At 41.7% G+C, this 23,384-nt stretch overlaps 1 protein-coding gene across 1 annotated transcript in view; it reads left to right on the top strand.

The window, feature by feature from the left end:
- The window catches only part of TOP1 (DNA topoisomerase I), a 65,832-nt gene that overhangs the window by 508 nt on the left and 41,940 nt on the right, over positions 1–23,384 (top strand). The window contains exon 2 of the mRNA XM_030231955.2: positions 143–167. Coding sequence (XP_030087815.1) covers positions 143–167 — 25 coding nt within the window. The remainder of the gene's footprint in view (positions 1–142; positions 168–23,384) is intronic.

Consider the following 23,384-nt stretch of genomic DNA (forward strand, 5'->3'; position numbering starts at 1 on the left):
ATCACCTTCCGCATCGCGCCGGGCTTTTCCCATTTAGTATTAAATTCCCCTAAAAATGAGGGTGAGGGCGAGAGTGGGGGTTCCCCGGAGCGTCGCGGACCTGGGCGTACTGACGGTGTGTCCCTGTGTGCTCTCCCCGCAGATCGAGGCGGATTTCCGAGCGAACGGTGAGTGCGGCCCCGGCGCGCCCCTCGCACAGACATGGCGTCCCAGAGACTAAGTCCCGGCTCCGCGCTCACCGGCCCCATTGTTCCCATCGAGCTGCCAAAAGCGCCCCTTTCCCGCCGGGATCGGCCCCCCCCGACCCCCGCCGCCCCGAGTGGGGGCACCGCAGGCCCCCGATCCGAGCGTAGCGGCTCGGCCGGGGTCGCCTTTGGGCCCCGATTCCTCCCTGGAAAGTCGCCTTGTCGACGGTCGGGACTTAGTCTCTGCGCCATTTTCTTTTTCTCTCGCTCTCTCTGTGGCTTTTCTCTCCTTCTCCTCCTCCCCGAGCTGCCGCCGAGCCGCCTCTGCAGAGGCACTGGGCCGCCATCCCCGGCACCAGCCTCTTGTAACCAAAGGGAAAGCGAAGTTTTTAGCTTCAAAAAAAAAAAAAAAATTAAAAATCCCAAGTCGCTTTTTTTTTTTTTTTTTTTTTTTTTTTTTTTAAATCGCAGGCTCCCTCCCCCCACTGCTCCCCGTCTCTGTTCCTTTGAGGGAATCCCTCCCTTCCCCTAAAATGAAAGGTGATTGCAACATGTTGCTCTTTAAAAGAAACTGCTGCATCCATTTTAAGATCAGCCTTATTTTTTTCCTGGCTATTTAAATGATGTGACTTTACCTTGCTAGATGGGGTTTTTTAAAATTAAAATAAAACCTACTTTAAAAACCCAACAGACCATAGTGTAGACAATTCCAGAAGGGTAGACAGCATCACTTTAGGGACTTTGCCAGCTAACTTAATTTTGTTTAGAAACATTTACAGGAGTCCTGTAATTAACTATATGTTTATATATATGTGTAGACACTTACATATAATTTTTGTATGTTTATATATAAATATATATGCATATCTCTATATATTTATATTCATATATATCTACATACATACAATATTTTCAATCAGCCTGTTGACTGCTAACTTTTTCTGATAATTTATTAATTTTTATAGGAAGCAAGCTGATTGCAAGCCTGTCTCATTTGATAGGTGTCAAATCGAAGGGCTTAAATAGGGTGGAGGGGAGTTGAGGGTACACAACCAACCTTTGTGTGTGTGTATTACTGTCACTGTTTGGGATGTGTGAGGAGCTCTGAGCTGTCTCCTGACTGCTGAGGTGGTAAAGGACAAAAAAGGTGGTTGAAAATATCTGCTTGACTTATAGTTACACTAATTTTTAGAATGCTTTTCTGGATGATGTCCACGTGCCTGGTTGCTTTGTAGGCTACAGCGTGTAAATATTTACAGATCTACGCTTGCGAGCACCTTTCGTTCTGTCAGTTCATTGGAATGTGATTGTGTGTGTGCAGCAGGAGCAGACAGTATCAAATATGCTCGTTTTGAACTCTTAATTCTGAATTTTTAGTGGGGCTCTATCAATAATTGTTATCAGGAAAAAAGGGTGCAGTGGATTTCCCAAGAAGTAAGGGTGTAACTCTTGAAGCAATTTAAATGTAAGCTTATATAGGAATGCTTGTAGCCTTCTTGTACTGGAAAATACTTGTTTCATCTAAGGATCATCTTTATTTAGGGAAAAATACTCCCTGGTAAACTTTAGTTATTTAATACTGTTGTACATAGAGGAAGTGATGTATATTTGACCTTTTGACTCCATCTTCCAGTGAACCTTTCAGAGGGATTTTTCTCCTCTATTGTGACCATGTGCTGTTTTATTCTTCTAAGAGCTTTAGTCCTGCAGCTCTTAAAACTCCTGTGGTTTTTATTTCTACCATGTGTTGAAGGAATTCAATACAGAAATTCAAAGTCAGACACCTTGATGGAAAAACCAAATTCCTGGTAAATCAAGCACACCCAACAAAATCCATACCAGTGTAGGCATCAGCACTCTTTCCCTCCTACTGCAATTATTTATGGCAGTCATGTAGCATCATTGTCATTGATCAGAGGTCCCTAAACCCCAAAACCCTTTTCAGCACTGGAAGGTACGTGTAACACCGTTAGTCTTGCTAGGGGAATAATGCTGAATAGACACTGGGCACTCTGACCTTGTGACCACCCCTGATCTCCCTGAAAATCTGTCACCTCTGCTTGCTCTGAGCCTTGTTTCCTCTGTACAGGAGCTCTTTGCACTGGTGCGTCGGGAATTGTCACGCGTGGATGTGAGAGCAGCAGTTCTCCTTCAGGCAGAGACTGAGGCTCTTGCTCTTATTTTCTTGATTTTTGATCCTATTCAGTGGCAAAGATTAGGAGTGGGTGGTAGGAATCCAAGTGCCAGGTTTTTTTCCCCCCGGATGTTTAGAATTGGTTTGTACTTTGATTATTGTCAGGCAGCGCTAAACAGTAGAGCCAAACTCCTTTTAGGGTCTCCTGTATTTCACATTTGGGGGAAGGGAAGCTTTTCTGGGGGCTGGTACTGACTCATTCTAAGTGTTGAGTGTAGCAGCAGTAAAGATTTTTGTTAGTAAAGAGTGTTTTGGGTGACTTTTGGCTAGTGTATCAGTAATAGGGTAGCTTAAGCACTTTGAAGCTTCCTGTTATTAATGTTTCTATCTGGGTCAGTGGACACACTCCCTCGGGTTGTGGTCACACAAGTTGTTGCAGCTGCAATAGGTTGGGTGGATCTGCCCATTGCAGGTCACCACGGGGCAGCCTGGTTGTAGCTGGAGCCTGGGTCTGGTTACACACCCATTTCATTGATAGCAGGGTAGTGTTGGGTATGAGAGGGGGTGCCAGCAGTAAATTCGTGTTCCTGGCTATTTCTTGTCATTAAATAGCCAGATCACTCTAAGCAAGAGTGTCCTGGGCAAATTCCAACTTGAGTAATTGCATTCCATTTCAATATCCAGGTTCTCCCCCCTGTTTGGCTGTAGTGGGTATTTTTTTCACCTTAGCTGTATTTTTAGTATCCGTACGCATTGCAAAGAATTTTCCGTGTTCAGTCCTCACAGTGCCTGTTTGCAGACCATGCTGAGAGCAGTATTGTGCTGAAACAGCCAGCCTTTTCTGCAAGTAACATCCTTGCAGTCCTCAGCATTCAGAAGGGAAATGGAGTCCAAAATTGTTGTTTCCAACTACAGCTTGGATGCTAAAAATGTCCCCACGTTCACAGATTTGGATTCTATTGAGTTTTGCCTTTAAGAGCTTTGTTACTCAGGTTGGATGTAACATCCTCTTACTAGTGAGGGCAATGAGACTAAAAGCAATTTATCTTGACTTTGAGCTCTCCCATTGTGTTTGCAGAGTGCAGTAGATAAAAATTACTTTTGTTTGCAAAATAATCAAATTGCATTCCAAAACTACTAAATTCTACTAACTGCTATTAGTGCCTTGGCTGCTCAGCAGCCTGTGATCAGAACTTGTGTAAAATCCAGAACTGCTCAGTGTGGAGACTGAGGACATCACCCCAAGCAGTGCTTTTTGCTTCCAATTGATTTGGCCAGTAATGTTAAGATGCAATTTGAGGTCAAGTATCACTGGAGTAACCATTACAATGCGTTAACAGGAGTCAAGTGTGAATTTGTCCACCGTCACAGAGGTAGCTTCTGGAATTCAAATATGTTTGAAGGAGGGGCTTGCTTTAACAGTGAGTATTTTTTTGGAGAAAAAAACTGAAGCCCTTACTGCTGCAGCATCTTATCAGGAACTGGCAGGTTTTTTTTGTTGGCCCAAGCGCTCCTGGGGCATCTGTGTATTTATCAGGCTGGCAACATGAAGGAATGAGCAAGAGGGAAATTCAAATTAAATAACAGGAGTGCTGAACCAAATGCCTTACAAGTTAAGGAATTTCAGCACGTTTTATGTTTTGCATTAAATTCATGTTTCATGGATGACAGAGCTGTGCAATAAGAGGTGTGGGTGATTTAAATGCTAACAAACTGTAGAGCAACATAGCAGAGATCTTTAGGATTTCTCAGTGGTTGTGAAACAGTCTGTTGGAGACCAGATTTGTGCTTCCTTGCTGCTGCCTTTGCTGGCGCCTTCTGGATGGGTGAGAGTTTTTTGAAGGAGAGCAGGGCCACTTCTGGCATAGGGCTGTGTGTACCTTAGCACTGCTGTTAGAGCCACTGCGCTAAACAAACTGCACGGATTTAGGAAGTGTGAAGGCACTGCCTGTGCTCTGTGTGTGTGTGACATGTCAGGGAGAAACTGTCTTTTAAGTTCCCTGGGAACATGTCTCAGGAATGCTTTAAATGTCAAACGTTTGGCAAGGGATCCAAAGTACAAAAGGTAATTAATAGTATTTAGGTGCAGATTGATATCTCTGCTGAAAATTTCCTTTGCCTTTTCTGTGATACATGGAGATGAGAATCCAGAAGAATGTAGCTTGTTCCTTCCTTGCATGGCTCCCTGCCTTCGCTCCAGACTGCAGTGCTGGTGGTGAGCCTGCATTGTGGGAAGTGCTGCCCACAGCCTCAGAACAATACTTGGGTAGTTTTAAGTCTGCAACCACTTAGTTGGTTTTTTTTTTTTTAATTTTATTTCCGAAGTATTTTACATAAGACGCCAATCTCGGCAAAATTTCTTATTTTTGTTTTTTGCATTGATTTTCAATATGTTCAGAGCAATCTTTATCAGGGCTTGTTAGGATATGAGAGTGTAGCTTCACTGTGGGAATTTTCAGATTGTGATAGGTGAGAGTATTCTGAAGTAAATTTGTCATTCATGACACTTCTCAGAAATGTAAATAAACATATTGTTGGTAAGCTGTTCTTCACCATCATGTGCTACATAAGTTGGTTGCATTTATTTTCCCCAGCAGAAGCCTCAGAAGGGCTTTGCTAAAGACCTTGAGGTCTGTTGTGTTAATTGTTCTGACACATTCAGCGTTTAGGTTAAAACTTAATGGGTGTCTGGTGGGAGTGGGGAGTTAAGTGTGTTTCTGGGAGCTGCAGCCGACTTGTGTTTTTGTTAAAACTCAGCAGAATTACTTAAATGTGCTGGAAGATGTGTTTTGGGGGTTAATGGCCCGTGTGTTTCTTCCTGCTAGCAGGTTTTCTTAAGATGTTTCTTCTTTCACTCCAGTGTTAAGCACTCTCTGTTATTAATGTGTTATCAGGGCTTCTTTGTTTACTTTGTAAAACATGAAAAATTTTGGACCAGGGGACTTGTGTAAAAATGTGCTTTTTTTGCATTGCTTCGTGTAAATTAGACCCACAGCTCATAAATGTGATCAAGCACAAATCAGACTTAATTTCATTTACAACTGTGACTTCAGATATTCGTTAGATAGTTCATTGAATTCCAACCTCCTGAGTTGCACTGTCAGCAGAAACTGCAATAATATGTAATTATAGCAAGTACTTAACATCTCATTGACTCAAATTCCTCTGTTAATGATTTCACTGGATTCCTGTTAAAGTGATACCTGCTGAAATAGCACAAGCCACTGCCCTGTTAGAGGGAGGCTCCAGGTCAGATTCTCCCTGGTGTTGTAAATTGGTGTAGTTCTGCTAAAATCAGTGGAGCACTGACATGTATCTGCTTTTTTGTTACTGGACTGCAGGGATGGGCTTTAATGTCACAGTGACTATTTAAGAGAAATACAGTTTAACCTAGGAAATCATTGCAGATTTTTTTTTTCCTGTGGCTTTTCAAGATGGGACAGTTTCTCTTTCAAGTCCGTTTGAGCTGATTGTGCTGATGCAGTTTTTCATATCCTTGTAGAACATTCACAAATATTTATTGGCTTATTAAATTTAATTGATTTTGTGGCTTCCAGTTTTATACATACTGCTCCTCATTTTATAGAAAACCTCACACTCCAAAACATGGGAGCATAATCTATTTAGTGTTATATATGCTGCTTCTGCCTGGGTTTTTGAAGGTCTGCATCTTAGCTTTCCAAATCTGATAGAAGATAGTTGATGTTGAAATCAGTGTTTATTACATTGCTCCCCTGGGACTGTCCTTTTTGACAGAGCATATGACACATCTGCCTGTACCTTCTCCCTACAGGACTCTCTGTTCTGAGCTGTTCAGCACTGTCAGCATTCAAATGTGGATCATCTTTAGATTTCAGAATGGTCAGGGAATGAAAGAAGAATAAGGGCTTGCTGTGGTTTTAGCAACAAGTTTGCTGCTGTTCTGCTCTTCTGAAAAAAAAAAGCAGAAAATAAATTTAAAACCCAGTTCAGAGCTGCAGTCGGATTACTCCTTTTAAAGTGTTCCCAGTTACTGTTGTCCTTACTCTGCCAGTAGCTGCCTGCTCCAGTGAGTTCCTCTGTGTGTGCTCTGGTGGCTTCCACTGTCCATCAGTGGTTGAGGGCTGGAATTACTACAGTGTGGAAGTGCTGTTCCAGGCAGAGCAGAGAGAGCCTTTTCTGCTGCAGGCTCCTGCGATTTCCTAGCTCAGCTGAACATGCTGTAGTAGTGGTTTCCCGGTGTGTATGAGACTACAGTATTTTTAGCACAGTGTTTGTTCAAAATGTCCTGGCTGACATAAATGCTAACTAGCTCCAGTGGATTTAATGAGGTTTATAGTTGGAAATATTTTCATCTTGAATGCTTGCTTTTTAAACTACTGATCTTAGTCAACTGCTGTAATATCTTGCAGTGTCAGAGCAAGAGTTAGGACTTTTGGAAGGTGATGTGAAAAGAAAGGGTGAAGTTAAATTTGGATTCTTGTGACCTGCATGGTATAAGGAGGATTAAAAAATTGGTTTTGGCTTGAGAAATATGAGCATACCTGCATGTTTTCAAGTGGAAATTTGGTTTCTAAATTTGACTTCTGTAGCTGCTCAGCTGATGAACAAGTGAGAGGTCCAGAGTTGAGAATGAAAGTTGAGAATGTGGAGCAGTAGTCAATCTTCCTGAAATTTGTTCTTTTGTAACATGTACTTAGCATCAATGATTCCCTGACTTCTTTGAGAAAAAAAAAATCAGGATTTTTTAAAAATCCCTGTCTGTGTCAGCAGGAGCAGTGGCAGGAAATACAGTTTTGTGCCAGTCCTTGCAAAAAACAATGATCTGGGAGATCCTCCAACTGGTGGAGGTCAGACTTGATGCTTTTGGAGACGTGGGAGACCTTGGCAATTAGTTCTCTATTAATACTAATGATAGAGATGGAGTTCTGTAATGAGGGGAGATGAGTAGGAGAAGGACAGCGGTTCAAGTAAGAATTGCCTCACAGATTCTCTAGTGTTGTCACAGAGTTCTGGTGATGTTTTCCATCATCTCAAGGCCTGTTTCTCTGCTAGAATAAAATACTGTACTGCTGCTTTACCCTGGGGAAGTTCACCTTGTTTCATGGCTGTTGCTTGAGTCTGAACAGTTTCTCTCAGAGGTGGTTGCAGCAGTAGTTCAGTTTGGAAGAATGACTTGCACTGCCAGCTGCTCTGGGCTTGGGATCTGCCTGTTCCCAGTATGAAGGAGCCCCAAGGACAGGCAGCAGTGAGCATGCCTTACTCCTGTCTTGGGAGGCTTTGGAGGCGGGGGCTGGAAAATGTCTGAAGTGCTTATCTTGATGGGATGGGGGCAGTGCAGGCTCACTGGAGGCACAGCAGGAAAGTTAGTTTAGGTGCTTGTCACTCAGCCTCGGCGGACAGTGTCTCCTCAAGAAAAACACCCTGCATCTCCACCTGGAGTACTTAAACCCCTTTCTAAGTCTGAAGGTGTTGACTTCTGAAATTGGGATGATGGCAGGGTAAAGAGGGACAGCATCAGAATGTTGGGAAATGGTTTTAATTGGAGGCTCTTGTCAGTCTCAAAGAGACAAAAGTTCCTTCCCACAGAGCTTCCGATCAGTAGAGGTTTTCGGATTCCTTATTGATATTTTTGACGTGAGTGTATTTGTTCATGTTCACCATATGCTTTGTGCAGTTGTGAGCTTTGTGGGTGTCCCTGGATGTATTTTTATCTTATACCTTCGTCAGAGAAGGAGCTTTTTAGGGAGTGTTAGCAAGACAATGGCTTTCTTCTCTATTAGTATTGCAGAATGCTGAGCCTCATGGTGCCCACCAAAAGATGGAGATTTTCCTTCATAATTCTGCCCAGCATAGACATGTTAGAGACAGATGGACATTCATGGAATTCAGCTTTGCAGCGGAGTAATTCTGCAGCTGCCTGTATCTTTCCATCACTGGAGAGAGATTGATTTCTGCCTCAGGAAAGCTTGGAATGTACTTGTAGCTTCACTAAAATAGTTTTATCAGTCTGTGTAACTCATCTTTGGCCATGTCCATGGAACTCATGTTCCATGGTGGGGATGTACTTGTGTCCTGGTTTGGGCAGGCTGGAGTTAAGTTTCTTTGTAGTAGCTGGTACAGTGCTGTGCTTTTGGATTTGGTATGAGAATAGTGTTGATAACACACTGATGTTTTAGTTTGGACAACTAGCTGAGTGCTTGCTAGGTCTCATCAGCTGCAATGTACAGCTGACAATCTCTTTCACACACACAGCATTCAGCACATAGTGCAGCTTTATTTAGGGGAGAAATACTCTTACATTCTCAATGAAGGCATAGTTCTGGTTCTTCAAGATGTCCATTTTCTTTCATAATGCTATTTTTCAGTGGTTTTCTAAAAATAAGATCCTGGTGGCTTTTATTCCTTATTGCTCATTTTGTAATCCCAGTCATTGATTTGCATAGTGTTACTGATTTTTGCAGCAAGCATCCAGGACCTCAGTAGTTGAATATTTTGCTGTGTTTAAGAATAAATTATAAGAAGAAATTCAATATGAGACCTGGTGTTGAACATTTATAAACTGCATACAGCTTTTCTGTCCAAAACCCACTGCTGGGTTCACTCTACTACTTGGTGTATGCAGCAGGAAATTGTTTCCATCCAAATGTCTTGTCAGTTTGGTGCGGCTAGATGTGTGGCAGTGTCTAAAGGGAATAATTTTAAGAATTTTTAAGAACAGTTTTTTAATTTATTGGCCAGAGATGTGGCTTCATAGTTAAGAAGTCAAGAAAATAATTCTTAGGGATGGAGCAATCCCCAAGTGCAGATAGCTTTTTAATTTTTTCCTGGCATTTGTCACATACTCTGCTCTGTTGCCTAACACAGCTTCTGACACATGAGAGCATGAACTTGTACAGTGTTATCCAGAACATTTTTTTCTTTCATTTGTCACTTCTGTACACATTTTCAATTGAACAACATTACAGCAGCTTTTCCTGTGCATGTAACATGGAATAGATGACCTGTACTTTAAGGCCAGGGCAATGTACTTTAGTTGAACTTTTTATTGATGGCAATATTTTACTACTCAAGGCTTATCCTGGTATTTGAACAAGGGCCAGACTTGTCAAAACAGCTGCTCCTCTTCCTCTGAGGTTGCACTTTCTTGTTTTGCAGAGGTGACTTATAAAGACCTTTTAGGAGAGAAGATGCTTCAGTGTTTTTCCCCCCTTTAAACTATAGTGTCTGTTGCCGATTTTTCAGTAGCTGGAGGCAAGACAAAGACACCCTGTTACATTCCATCTCTTTGGAGACCTGATAACCAGGTGGAAGGCTGTCTTCCTTCATCTGCTCTGCAGCAGATGCAAGTGGATGGAGTTGGTGCTGTCCTTAGGGAGATTAGTAGCCGATAAGTTGGCAATTCTTATTGCAGCTTCTGGTTTGGTGCAGTGCTGCCTTGCCAGCTGTCAGCTTGTCTGGAGTGCTTGGTGCTCTGCTCAGGACATGAGGGTGTGAAGGGTTGAAAGTGAAGAGAGACTCTTTTGAAGCTGAAGGCACGAAGCACCAGGGAGGGACATTTTGTTACTCATGGATGCTGTGTCTGGGTTTAAGGTCATTTGTGCTGTACATTGTTATCTTGTCCTCAGGCCATATTGTTTAAATAGGCAACACAATGGGGAAAGAGGGAGTACTATGCTCTTCTCAGAGCTGGAGAAACCAGAACATAGTGGAGTGATTTTTTTTTTCCAGCACAGAAGTAGATGTAAAGCTGTCTGGCTGGGATGGAGATTCAGTTCCATCTTGGACACTTGCTCCTGACTTTTAATTCCTTCTCCAGCTTAAGACTGAGGTGCTTATCAAAGGGGCAGCACATAGGAAAAAAAAAAAAGGCGCTTCTGCATATTGTTATGCAATTTTAGCATATTGTTATATGAAAAGCTCATCTTAGGAGCTAAGGTGGGCATTTTTTTCTGTGGTACTATATTCTTTAATGAACACTTATGGTACAATACAGATTAGAAATGTTGTGTGGAAGGTTCTGCAATTAGTGAAATCACTGATTTTGCAATAGGGAGACAGTGTCTTCCTGGTTTGTGTACAGGGTTCTGGTATCAGGTATGTCAGTCTCTTGCACCATACAGCCACCTTGCTATGAGTCTCTCCTAAGTGGGCCTGGAGCAATAGGAAGAGCAAATTATGTCTTCTCCCAGTTTGTGAATGCTGGTGAGTGTGTGAGTAAGATCAGTTTTTGGAAAGATAAAATAGCTGGGATGGGCAGGTACTGGTTTAAACTTGCCTTAGGAAGGCACCTTACAAGTCAGACGAGCACTCTCCAGTTTAATCCAGCCTTTTGGGAAATGGGAAGCTGGAACTCTTTGGAGATCCATGTGAAGGGGATGATTCATTGCAACACAAGCAGTATGTACAAAATGGAGGGATGAAGGAGAGCTAGTGACGTACTCTGAGGTTTTTTCTCTAGAGTTAATGACCACCAGATGGGGAATAAAAGGCAGCCTGCTTTTCTTTGGAGGACCGGGAATGTCATTGAGGCTGTTAAAATGTGCTGTATCTGTGGTAATGCTGCTTGTGCACAGCAAACCCTTTGATGTGTGGATCAGAGTTAACTTCTCTTGCTGGTGTTTCCCCTCAACACTTGGGGTTTAACAAGGGCTTTGGATGAAGATGAGATTCTTACAGTGTGGTTTACAGAGCACCTCAGGGATACAGAGCAAAAGTCTTTGAATTCTTTCTGCAGTAGAAAAAGTGAGGTGTAGGTTGTGTTCCTGTGCACAGTGTAAGTGGCCAGACACCCAGGGGCAGTTGGTTCATGTGGACAGAACTATGGTGCCAGATGAGTGAGATGAACTCAAAACAACAGTGACCTTGATTAACTTCTGCAATGTTGCCCAATCTCTCTGTAGGTGTCATCTCCATCCATCTTTGCAGTAAGCAAGCACTGGCACAAATCAGAGTCTGAATGTCAATGCTGTTAAAACTCTGATGCTCACAAGTTGTCATCCTAGAAGTGTGTAGGTGTTTGGGTTACTTCGTCTTGCTCCATCAGATGGGACATCTCTCCAGCTGTCCAGGTTACCTTTGGACATGAATGTGGAAAACATTGGCATTTTTCAAGAGCCTTTTACACTTTTGCAATCTCCTATCCTGCCTTCTTCCTACTCCAAAACCTGGAAGACTGTCAGAGGAGCCGTCATGTTGTCTGAGTCATGTTATCAAAGCTGTGTATGTCACCTGCACTTCATTAGGGAGCATAAGCAGGCTGTCCTTGAAATACCTGTTTTTATGAGTAGATAGAGTCTTCTAATTTAAAATATGCTGCTCTCTGGATTTTGGTAGCTGTCATAAACATTGTCTTTCTTTTATCATCAAGTGGGCTTATTCAGCATCACCTGTATCTAAAGGAAGCTGCTTCCTGGGTTTTAGGCTGTTGTAATTGTACAGATATAAAAAGTACATTGATGCTCTTGGCCCTTGATGCTCTGTGCTTGGCAGCTTTAGTTGTCAGAATGAGGTCTTGGGAGAGCCCAGTAGTTTTATTTGCCCCAGTCTATAGCTTGTCTTGCAGTAGATGGAGGCTGCAGCTGGCAATCCCAGTAATTTAATTCTTAAATTGAATCCTGGGCAAAAGACAGAAGCAGTTGAACTGGCAAGTGCATAATTTTCTTGTTTCAGAAGTGAAGGTGTAAAGCTGTTGTTCTGGAAGCACTGCTTTCTGTCTAACACGTTTTCCCCTTCCTGTCCTGCCCTGTTGTTGTGACTTCTGTCCACTGATGCATAATCGTCAGTTTATGGCTTTGCTCCGCGCCACTGTCAAAACATGAGCTTGTCTGTGCACAGCAAAATGTGAATTTACATTTGAACAACAGTCTGAGTTAAAATTCTCCTTCCCTATGTTCATGAGTGGGCCTCTCCTGCAGCACTCATCCTGGGCAATATTTGCCTCTTTCAAGAATCTGATAGATTTTTCTTCAAAGCTCCCAGTGTTGTCTTTGCACACCAGCTGAATCTGGTCTGCATGGCAGCAGGCTGGGTACTACATGGCTGCTGACAGCAGGGATAGTGTTCAGCAGGGGCACTGGATCTCCCAGGAGCTAATCTGTGCTTGGGCTGTGCCCATGGCTGCTCAGTGTGCTTGGTGAGAATGTGAAACGATGCTGACACCATGGCCACGTTTCTGAGGGATCAGAGCTTTGCTAAGTCTTTGTGTACTAAAGCTAGGGTGTATTTTTAAATGGTTTCCTTTGTAGGGAATGAGCTGTGGAGCATTGTTTTGTGAAATAAGTCCCCTGTAGCTGTATTTCACAATAGCATGAAACAGTGTTCAAAACAGATGTGAGCCTCATTTATTAAGAGCAGAATTAGTTTGGTTTTAATTTAAGTTTTTGTGTTTTTTCCTCCCTTTTTGTAAGTACCCCATCCATTCACCCTAGCACAGGAGCCTCATGGTCAGATTCTAATTCAGAGTAAGAAGACTTGAATTCCAAAGGGAATTTGTTAGTGTGTGATTTTTCTTTTCTAAGATAAATTTTTATATTGTCTTTTTGTGTGTGTTAACATTTTAGTTTCTGCAGAGCTTTGGAATTAGTCTTTGACAGTTAGCTCCATAGGTAACCAGAGTCAAATATAGCCTGACTTTGTTTTTCCCTAGTACTAAGAAAAGTATTAAAAAATTATTGTTGTTCATGGACTACAAAAAAGTGTAATGGTAATCTTTATCATAGTATCTCCAGAGGCCAGACAAGTAAGTTTTCCACTGGTTTTCAGTTCAGGAAAGATACAGTCTTCAGAAGGGCTTTCTTCTAAGCATCCATGAAGTGTTTAAAGTTTCAAGAATTAATGCAGATTTGTGTAGTTTCTAGGTTTGTGACAGGTCTGTTATATCCAGGTCTGAAGGTGGTGTCATTTGGTCAGCAAGTGTCAGGGACACTTGTTCAGTTCCTCATCCTGTGAGCTCAGGCTCTTTTTAAAATCTTTCCTGCCTCTTCCCAATCTCTGCCAGTTATTCTTACAGTTTGTATGTACTGCTAGGAGGTGTGTTCAGCACTTTGCTCACTACAGGTATGTGATTTCCCAGATCCTGTCATCTGAATGGGTTTAGTTACATTCAGATCAAGTTACCTGAGGAGATTGGTACTTCAAAAAGGCACAGACTTAGGTTGTCAGGCATCTTTGTACACCAAGAGTCAGAAGATGTTTCTTCCCTGTAGGTCACTGCAGTTTTCCCTTGCACTTAATCCACCCAGAATTAGCCTTGTACATCAGATGTGCACGTAGTTTGTAAAACACTCTGTTATAGAACAAATGCTGACCATGACCTTAACTGTAGACTTTTCATAGTAGCAAAGTTAGATGGGTGTTTTTGTTTATCATGTTTGGTATTAGCAAATTACCTCCTTGTGTTACTTGTCCATGCTTATGGCTTTCACTTAAAAAGGAAAATTGCAGTTTCTCTATCAGGGTAGCTGTCTTACTGGGAAGTGCAACAGGATTCCACTACTTATCACAGTGACTGCAGTGACAGAAAGTGTCTTGGTTTATGTTTTGATCTCAAGTAACTCATACTCTAAAGTCTCTTGTTGTGAAAACCTAATGCTGAACTGTTTCTCTGGTTGCAGATCCTTTCTTGAGCAGAGACTGCTGCACTGCTTCACCTCGTAGAGGTGCAAACATGTACATAGGAAACCAGGTTGAACTTACATTGTATCCAACAAATTTGGGGAATTTAGTACAACATCAGGAAAAGAAAAGTGTTACAAGCTGTTACTTAATTCTCAATTTTATTAAACCTTTTTCTTCAGGAGTATCTTGATCTGTTGGAGCAGCTGCTTAGTTTTGAGGGTGGCCTGTGAAGTTAAGTATCTCATGTTGTTTGCTACAGAATATCTCATGTTGTTTGCTAATTTTCAGAATAGGTTATTCGCAATTATTCTTTCTTCTGGTATTAGGGCCACTTCTCATGCAGCTTTCCCAACTTATGGGCCCTGTTTAGTATTACACAGCCCATTAATGAAAGCAGAAGGCTCCAGGCTTTCACTGTCAGAGCCTTTTTGCATTGGAGAGGATCGAGTAAAAGGTGATCACAGGTCGCAGTTGCTACCACAAGAAAATGAGCAAATTTTCTCTGGTCTGCTGGAGACTGGAGTACAGGAAATAAGATAATTGCTAGTTCAAAAATAATGTGGTACACTTTAAAACTTGCAGAATAATGTTGCCGAAATGCTTGGAAACTCAGACAGATTAAATGTATTTGGGTATTGCAGTTTCAGAAACTGCTGGTGCTGCTTTGCACTCCTGGGTAAAGCTGAACTTGCTCTGAGGAGAGTGAGCCTGGCTCTCTGCTGGATACCTGGATAGTGCTCTCACTCCCACAGGTGGTTTTGTCTAGCACAGGCTTGAAATATTTGGGAGATCAGGACAGGAGGGAATGGTGCAGCTGCTGCTCTAGGGTCTTTGTGTGAGAGCAAACTGCTAAATCAGCTGGAGTGGCTGCAGCTTCCATCTGGTATTAGTCATTCATGTAAAATTGATAATAAATTTTAATAGATGTATTGATTCAATTTTGACTCTAGTAAGAATTATCATAACTTTAAAAAAATTGTCTCAACATATATAAAATCGGCAGCCAAGAAATTTCAAAATATTTCGTAGCATTAGAGCTGAATCATGCAGGAATAAATTATGAGATTGTAAATAGTCTTAGATGTTCATCTTGTTTCCTTTGCCTATTTCTGCTGTAAAATAATCAAGTGGAAATAAATATTTCCTAATGCATTGGAATACCCCTGAAAATAAGATTTATAACTTGGGTTTCTCACTTTAGGTTATATTAAAGAGAAATAACAGAGCCTTGAATCTTTATGGTTGTTTCTGTAGTGCTCATATTTTTTTTAACATGTTTCTACCCTTGTCACCAGTAAGCATTTAAAAAGTATCAGGTTCCATGTTTAGAAAACTGGGAAGCAGAGAATGTGATTATGTTGCAGTAGCTGTAGAGCAGAACTCTGATATGATGGGAGCCTTTAGCTAAGCACTTAGAGTTTGAAGTGTAGTGATAAATGAACTTTTGATGACACTCTGCACCTGCAACCTATTTCCTTTGGTTTAAACAGCTCATTTAGTGACTGTGGTAGTGGAGGGCATTTGAAAGCTCAAAAGAAAAAGCTGTTTCCACAACTTGTTATTTCTGTGTAGGCAAAGAAAGAACTGCTCTTAAAATTGAGGCACAAGGTAACAGAATTGATTCAGTTCAGTTTTTGAGGACTATGTTTGCTTTTTTTTAGATGGGAAACAAATTGCATAAACATTTCCTCCCCTTCGTGTCTTATTCAAGGCAGATTTGAGTTTTTCATGGGGTGGAATCTGAAAATGTTGGCCGTGTGTTCCATGAAGAGATGCCAGCTATTAGTTTTTAAAAAATAAAAAAAAAGAAAAAGAAAACAAAACACAACAAAAAACCCTCACCAAACTGATAAAACATTGCATGGAGTTTTTTAATTGAAGAAGCTAGGAGTGTACCATGCATAATAATGTAGCCAAAGCCTTTTATCCTGTGTCAATAGGTTATGCTTTATATTCAGGTATTTGTAGTGGTGTGATGTAACAGTTGTCAACTAGTGAGATTTGGCCTGGATTTAACATAATAAACAGATTACAGCTGCATAAAGAGATTAAAATCAGTGACTTAAAGTAACATTTTGTAAATGGAAGACTTCCAGTGGAATTTAGTGCAGCTACTTATTAAAATATTGCAGTCATAGTCTTCCTTTAAAACTACCATGTCCTACACTGCTCTGCTGATCCTTCTTTCAGAAGACTCAGGAGTACAGAAGTGCAGAAATCTCAACTGTCATTAAACATTTACCTTGTGTTTACTTTCTCGTGTGTTTTAGCTGGAATCAGATTTCTTCTTGTATGCTAATTGTGGTAAAATCCCCTTAAGGCAGGGGAATTGCATTCCCTCCCTTGACTTGAGAATGGGACTTGTGGCAAGGCTGATTTTGATAAAATGCTTCTAGACACTGCTGGAATTGGCCTCTTGTGGGTGAGAGATCAATTAACTCACCCACAATGGGGACAGAGGTGAAATTGGGCTGTATCCATCCAGTGCAGCCCTATGCTTTAAATGAATCACTGTAGATACGAGGAAAAAAAAAAGACCCAACCAAAAAAATCCTGTCTGGGATCATTGTGGGAGTTGCTCCTACAGTAAGGAACCAGTTCAAGTATAATAAAAATGAGTTCCCAGTCTTCTGAAACAAACGACTTTGGCCATGCTACCCCATCAGTTCAGTATGACGGGAATGATATTAAACAAGTAGAATAATCTGACTCCAGTGCATAAAGCAGTGGTATTGCTTGGTAGAGGTGATTTAAAGCTTATACCAGCCACATTTTTTTGTCTTGTGCATTCAGTGTACACTCTCAAACCAAGCATTGCAGAGGCTTGTTCCCAAGGGTGCTGCCTCTTTAGTCTTTCCTCCCTACAGCAAGCAGGAGCCCAGCACTGGCCAAAGCCACGCGGAGTTGTCAAGGCATGGTTAATAAAAGGCTTTGAGCAAATGCCATTAGAGCCTCTCCCTGAGGACGCTGAGCATGTACCACTCCCATGTGTATAAACTGTGTGATCCTGGCTGCTGACACAGGCTGGCCATCCACTGCTGCAGGAGAGGCAGGTCAATGCAGCTGCTTTTTTTTTCCCCTTTGATTTGTTAAATTTTTCCTTGGGGGAGCCCTTGTTCTGGATTAAACCCAGGACAGTGAAACGCACCAGCCCTGTCCTTGTGTGGTGTTGGTGTGAACATAGGCTCTGTCTGAGCTGCTCTTGGGACATCACTCTTGTGCTAAGGAAGTGTCAGGATTTCAGGCAGTCTTTACAAAAAACTTATTTTCCATGAATAAAATAGTACAGCAGTGATTTACACAGCCAGCAAGAGCAAATGTTTTTCTAGGTGACATCATTGCAGGGTGATTACTCCTGACAACACAGCAGTTTTCTTGTAATCTACTACAGTTTTTAAACTTCACCCCAAAATAACATCAACCATATTTTTTAAATATGGCTGAAGTCTCTAGTATGGTCTGTAAGGACTAGGATTTGTTGTTGTTTGCCCCTGTTTTCTCCTGGCTCACCTTGTAAGTTTGCATGCAGTAATCAGCCGTTGGCTTTGCATCACAAATTGTGCTGTTTACACCTTTCCAGGCTAATGATGGTGTAAAGAGCATTTGGAGGCAGAAGGAGCTTGTGCTGGGGGCACTGACTCAGTGTGCTGATGGTGTTCAGAACACGAAGTTCTCTTGTCTGTAGTGCAAAGTTGTGACAGACTGCACCAAAAGATTCTCTTTGCTCTTGACCCAGTCTGTTGAAGTAGCTCTCAGAGCTGTTCCTGGAGCAGTTCTTTGCCAAAATTCTCCCAAAGGTGATCCAGCTCTCACCTACCTGTGTTTGTAGTGAGTCAGCAGCACTGTCACTGCATGCTGTGCTGGTAGTCTGGGCTTGGTTCTTGTACTGCAGCTGAGCACTGGCTCGGGTTCTTCCAGCTTGGAAGCAACCAAAGAGTTAAAGTGCCTCTGGTGTATGTGCACTTGGTGTTTCAGTCCACCTGACTTGCACATCCCTCCTGAGAAGGGACTGATGAAAAGTAATGTGTTGTCCCCAAAATTCTGCAGCCAAAATGGCTTGCCAAGAGCTCTTAAAGGAAAAGATTCCTGAAAACCAGAAAAATAAGGGTTAATGAAAAAAGGGGTTTGCTTTAGATAATATTGAAGTAAGGGATAGGTTATCTCCTGCAGTCCCTGATAGCTCCGAAGTCTAAACAGGGCTGTAAATGTTGGGATTGTCCTGTTTGCTCACCTTCTGCCCTGGCTCTCCAGAGGCGTGTGCCCCTGCTTCTTTCTCCTCAGCCACTCGTGGGTGACCCTGGCAGTTCTCTTTGTCTCCACACACACATCCCTCGGTGTGGTGGGTACATCCCTCCCTTTGTCTCTTCCCGAGAAAAGATTTTGTGTGACAGCACCGCGTGACAGTTTGTGCGCTAAGCTGTGGATCTGTGCTAAAGGTTGGTTTCTTTCTGACTGTGAAAATAGGATTAGTCCCCCTTGCATTATCTATTTGAATGCCCTGAAATTTTACCTTCTTTCATAATTTTAAGCTAGTTTTACACCCCTGGATGCCAGACTGGTTTGTGAACAGTTGTCCAGGCTTTCCTGGCGAGTCTGTCTGTCCTGCCGTGCCGGTTATGTTAACTGTGTTTTGCGCAATAGGGAAGAAGCGGGGGAGAATTTGGAAAAGCCTGAGATTAGATGGTGTAGTAAAAGTTTTCAGTATTAGCAGACCTAAAATCCCCAAGGAACCTGCGTTTATCAACTGCTTTTTCCCCCTCCTGTCGATTTGTAACAGCTGTTTGTGCTCAGCCACAGTCACTTTATGTACCTGTAAGTCCTTCAGGATTCCAGTCTTGTATATTTGTGTATTAGCAAATGGGGATGCAGATGGAGCTACAATATGTGTAAGGTTTTCGAAACCTCAGAGGTAAGTATGATTAAACTTGTTTCCCCTCGATCTGCTTGTGCTCTTTAGATCCCATTCTCTGCCTCATCTCAGCCTCCTGATGTGCAGGAGTGTGGCTGTTAAATTTTGAGGCAAAAGCGTGTCTTGATTTTGCTTCATTTTAAAAGGTGGACATGCAGTGCAGAACTTTGTTTATTCATGTGGTTGTAGACTCATAAAGCAGTAGGAAAAAATTGCTGAATCCATTTCTACCCCAGTAAGGGAAGGCAAGGAACTCCAGTTCTGAATGGAGGAGGCAATGGAAAATAAGTACTTCCACTCATAAGAGTGTAGCCTTATAAGAATAAATGTCACTGGGGACAAGAATGGGTTTGCTCTTGGTTCCTTAGGAGACTACTCTGGACTCTACTCTGTTCATGCCAGCACAGCAGCATTTTGAGCTATTCACTGACGCCGGTCATTCCCTGAAGTTTTAATTTGCTGTTCTGTTTTATTCTGCTTTGTTAGTGGAAACATACTAATGGGTATCAGTCTCTGTCTCTTATATATACAATTACAGGAGAATGTTTTACATCTTGGGAATCCCTGGAAACACATGTTTCTGTTCGCATGGAACTTTTTTGGTTTTGAATGCAAATAATGAATTGAAACTTCATTGTTGCCTCTCGGTCGGGAGCCCTTTGGCATGTGTAAGAAGCAACTATTAATTTAGCCTTTCTGTACTGATCAAACATGTATTTTCATGCTTTATAAGGCTTCCTTGGACTTGTTCTTTGTCTAATATTGTCTACTGCAATTTTCCTCGCAGTGATTTTATGCATTTGTTACAACAGCTAAGATCTGCTGTGGAATGGGCATATGTGAACGTGCCACCTCTTTGGGAAGAGGCCATTAAAAGGTGCTGACAAGTCATTAAACTTGCTGCTTCTGTCTACACCATTAGTTGTTTTGTTGCAGGATGCCCATAGTGTAGCAGTTTCTTAAGGTCAGCATCCCTGTATGCCATACAGCTATCTCAATTACTTAAGCATTAATTACCCACAGAGTATTAGCTACTTCCCCAGCAGGTGAAAGTGAGGTGCACAGAAAATTAGCAATTAATCCAGTGTGACTGAAAAAAAAATTTGAAGAAGGGCTCAAAACATGTGCACTAAGAGTGTCTGTCCTCTTTCTGAAGAGGCTCTTAAAACACGTCTTGCTTTGCCTCCCGAGCCTCTGTAGTCTGGGTGAGATTGATGAAATGCCAGCAGTGACATTTGCTTCAGGTTAACTTCATCTCCCAGAGGCTCCAGTCACACAAGGTAGGAGTGATTAGTCAGGTTTTTTTTCTGGCATCCTTAAGGTCTCCCTGATAAAGTTTTAATGTTTGGGGTATGGGCAAGTGTACACACCAGCCTGTCCTGTCCTGTGGCCACCATGTGCTGTCCCTGTTAGCAGTGCTGGCACATTGTTTTACCTCACTTCCTTGGATTGAAGTTGTCCTGAGATTTCGGTGGAGCAAAAAGTGCATTGGTTTCATTTTGCAAACTTCATGTTTTAAACAGGCTGTGTAATATCCTTGCTTGCATACTAAAACTGGAGCTTAGGGGAGCTTCTTGAGAAGTTAGTGGAGGTGTTCTAAAGGACTGTGAATGGCTGGACACAATTCTCTATCCACCTGTCTCTACTCTCCTGTGAAGATTCATCACCAAGTCATTCCATTGGTTTCTTCTTTTCCCTCTATTCAAAAGCAAGGAATACTGCCTTTAAATGACAAGATTAATGAAGAACGCAGTGTCTGAGGGGTCTGTCTTGTTCTGAAGCCAAGTTTCCCAGACCAGTCCATTTAAGGAAAAAGACATAATATCTGTCTGGCCCTCAGTATCTTTTGCCTCAAGTAACTGCTGAAGTGTGGAGAGGGGTTGTGAGGTCATTGGTTTTACTCTGGTTCTATCAAAAGTACTCAGTTTTCAAGCTTTGGCAGAATTGGGTACAATGTGGTGTGGTCAATTCTGGCTCGGCTCAAAACAGGTTTTGTCTCAGAGTAAATACAGTCTGGGAAATGAATAGACTCAAATCTATTCAGTTGTGCTATATTCCTTCATTTGAGGCCTTAGAAAAAGGAAGAATGCTCTCTGGAGGAGTTTGACTTTTGGTAATAATGTTCCTGCCCTAGAAAGGAAAAACTGTTGGGTTGTTCTGCTGTACTTCTCCAGGCTCCCTTTTTGAGTTTTCACAACTTCTTTCTTGTATTTTTTGTAAGATTTGAAAATGAATGACTGCAGTAAAGAGCTGCATTGTGTATTCCACTTGTGCTTAGTCACAGTTAGTTTAGTTATTTTGCAGCAAATATACTATACTATAAAACTCAGATTTTAGATGGTTTATGGAGGGAAACAGTGCAGTGTTGAATTGTCAGCATCCCTCAACTGCTGCACCTGGCCCAGTGAGGCACCTGAAGTGAAATAAGCTTGTGATAGCACAGTAACTTATTTCATTTAAATTTGATTTTGAGGAGGGTTTTAAGGATTTCTATTTCTTTAGCAATGTAGATTGTGGAGGTATCTTTATAAACACTGGTAAAAGGTTTTGTGTCAGGTTGCTTTTGGAATGGGTATCTTTGCCATTAAGTATGGCATTATGAAATGAGGAAGCAGAAGCCAGACAGTCTTGCTTCATTATCATTGTAGTTTCTTTCCTTTTTTGACTGAAAACCCAGATCCTACTTCTGCTATTGAATTTCAGGCTTAGGTTATGGGAGACTCAAGTGGTGGTTTCACTGTTTCTGTCACTCTCGTTTCAGTATTCCAAGTGTTTTGCAGTGAGTTATTGCAGAAATAAACCAGCACAGCAAACAGACCTGCAATACTTTCTCAGGGTAAATGTTTTATGTGGATTCTGCAGTTGTGTAAATAGGGCCAGTAAGTGACATATCCAGTTTCACTTGGGAAGTTTATTTTAGATTATGGTTTTCTTCTCCAGTGTATCATCCATAATACCATCATCTCTCTGAACAATGCCTTCTGGGTATGGTTTTCTGCTCTTGACACGTGTAGCTGTGTAGAAAGGTTTTCCAGTTTCTGTATCTTTCATATGTACACTTTGGTTTTCTTTGTCTGCCTTGCTTTATTGGCAAAGGTGTTGTCTCCCATACCTAGCTGCAGCTCTGTTGTTCTGCCCAGGAGCTTCTTTTTCCTGTGTTGCAGCAGTGTCAATCCATTTAAATAATTCCAGAAGTGCTGTTTCATTGATTGCTGGAACACCATGACCATAATGTGACTTCCTCTAACTGGAATACAAATATTTTAGAAAAGTTTAGAACTCTTCCAGATTACTCAGGTGGGATTATTGTAAGTGGGTTTTAAATGGTTTAATCAAAGCACATGAAATCAGATGACTTGTCCAGAGTTAAAACCTGTTCAAGAGTGAGGGTCCCTGTGCCTCAGACCATGCCATGTTAGCCTTATGGTGGCTTTTCTGAGCCACACAGGACTTGCAAATAGGATCTTTTAATTCTGCACCATGTTTGCTTTCTCAGGCAAGATTTATAAATTGACCAGCACCTCAGAGAGTGACCTTTACACGTGGGATTGCATTGCCTGTTTAGGTAATGTACTATAACCCCGTCACTATCTGTGTTAAAGATCTTGGGTAATGACTCAGTGTTACACTCTCTACTGACTGGTATCTGTGTATTGTAAAAGTTAGTGCAACACTAGACCATTCTGGTCAGATGCCAAGGGCAAAAGTATGTGTTCTTTGCCAGGAACGTGAATAATATTTTAGACACCTTGGACTACATTCACACGTTTGAACACTCATAATCGTCCCTGGCATCATTTCATCAACTAAACTGGAGTAATTTTAATAGTAGTCTTTATATACAAATTACAAGAGATTAAAACTTTAAAAGTAATATGGTTTGACAAAATAAATGGAAAAAAAAATCCCTTGAAAGGAAGAAGTCTTTTTCTGATAATCTGCATTTTAGTATGCGTGCTTAAAACAAGAGCCTGTGAGGGAGGGAAAAAGCAGTAAAATTCTTTCATTTAGGCAATAATAAAGAGACTTTTAACTTTGCTTACTATTGCATCACAACCAGTGAGAAGAATTCAGGCTAACTAGTAAAGAGGCTGCTGTGAAGTACATGGCCCTACATGAAGGTGGTGTTTGAGCTGAGAAGGGACTGACCATTTCTGCAGTGACAGGAAGCTTTTGAACTTGACCAGCTTTTGAACCTAATCCAGTGTTAGAGTTACCTCACTTTTAGCTGCATAATTTAGCAGTGGAACTGGAGAAGTCTTTTTCAAGACTTTCTTTCCTTTCCAGAGAGGCTGAAAAGACCCTGCTGGTTTCATCTCTGCCAAACCAGAGGGTTTCTTGCTCATGCTTCAAGTTGAATACAAGAGAGAGCTCTGTTCTCATACACAGCATTGATCCTGAAAGCCTTGAGAGCTCATTTGCTTCTCCTGTAACACACAACTAACACTGAGGAATTGGATTTAACTCAGGGCAGAAATTTCAGCCACTCATCTGAAGCAGAAGTGTTACTGGAATGACAAGAGGTTAAAAATGTTGGTAACAAGATGGATTTTTCATG

The sequence above is a fragment of the Serinus canaria genome, chromosome 20, assembly GCF_022539315.1.
Source record: "Serinus canaria isolate serCan28SL12 chromosome 20, serCan2020, whole genome shotgun sequence".
NCBI classification, from domain to species: domain Eukaryota; kingdom Metazoa; phylum Chordata; class Aves; order Passeriformes; family Fringillidae; genus Serinus; species Serinus canaria.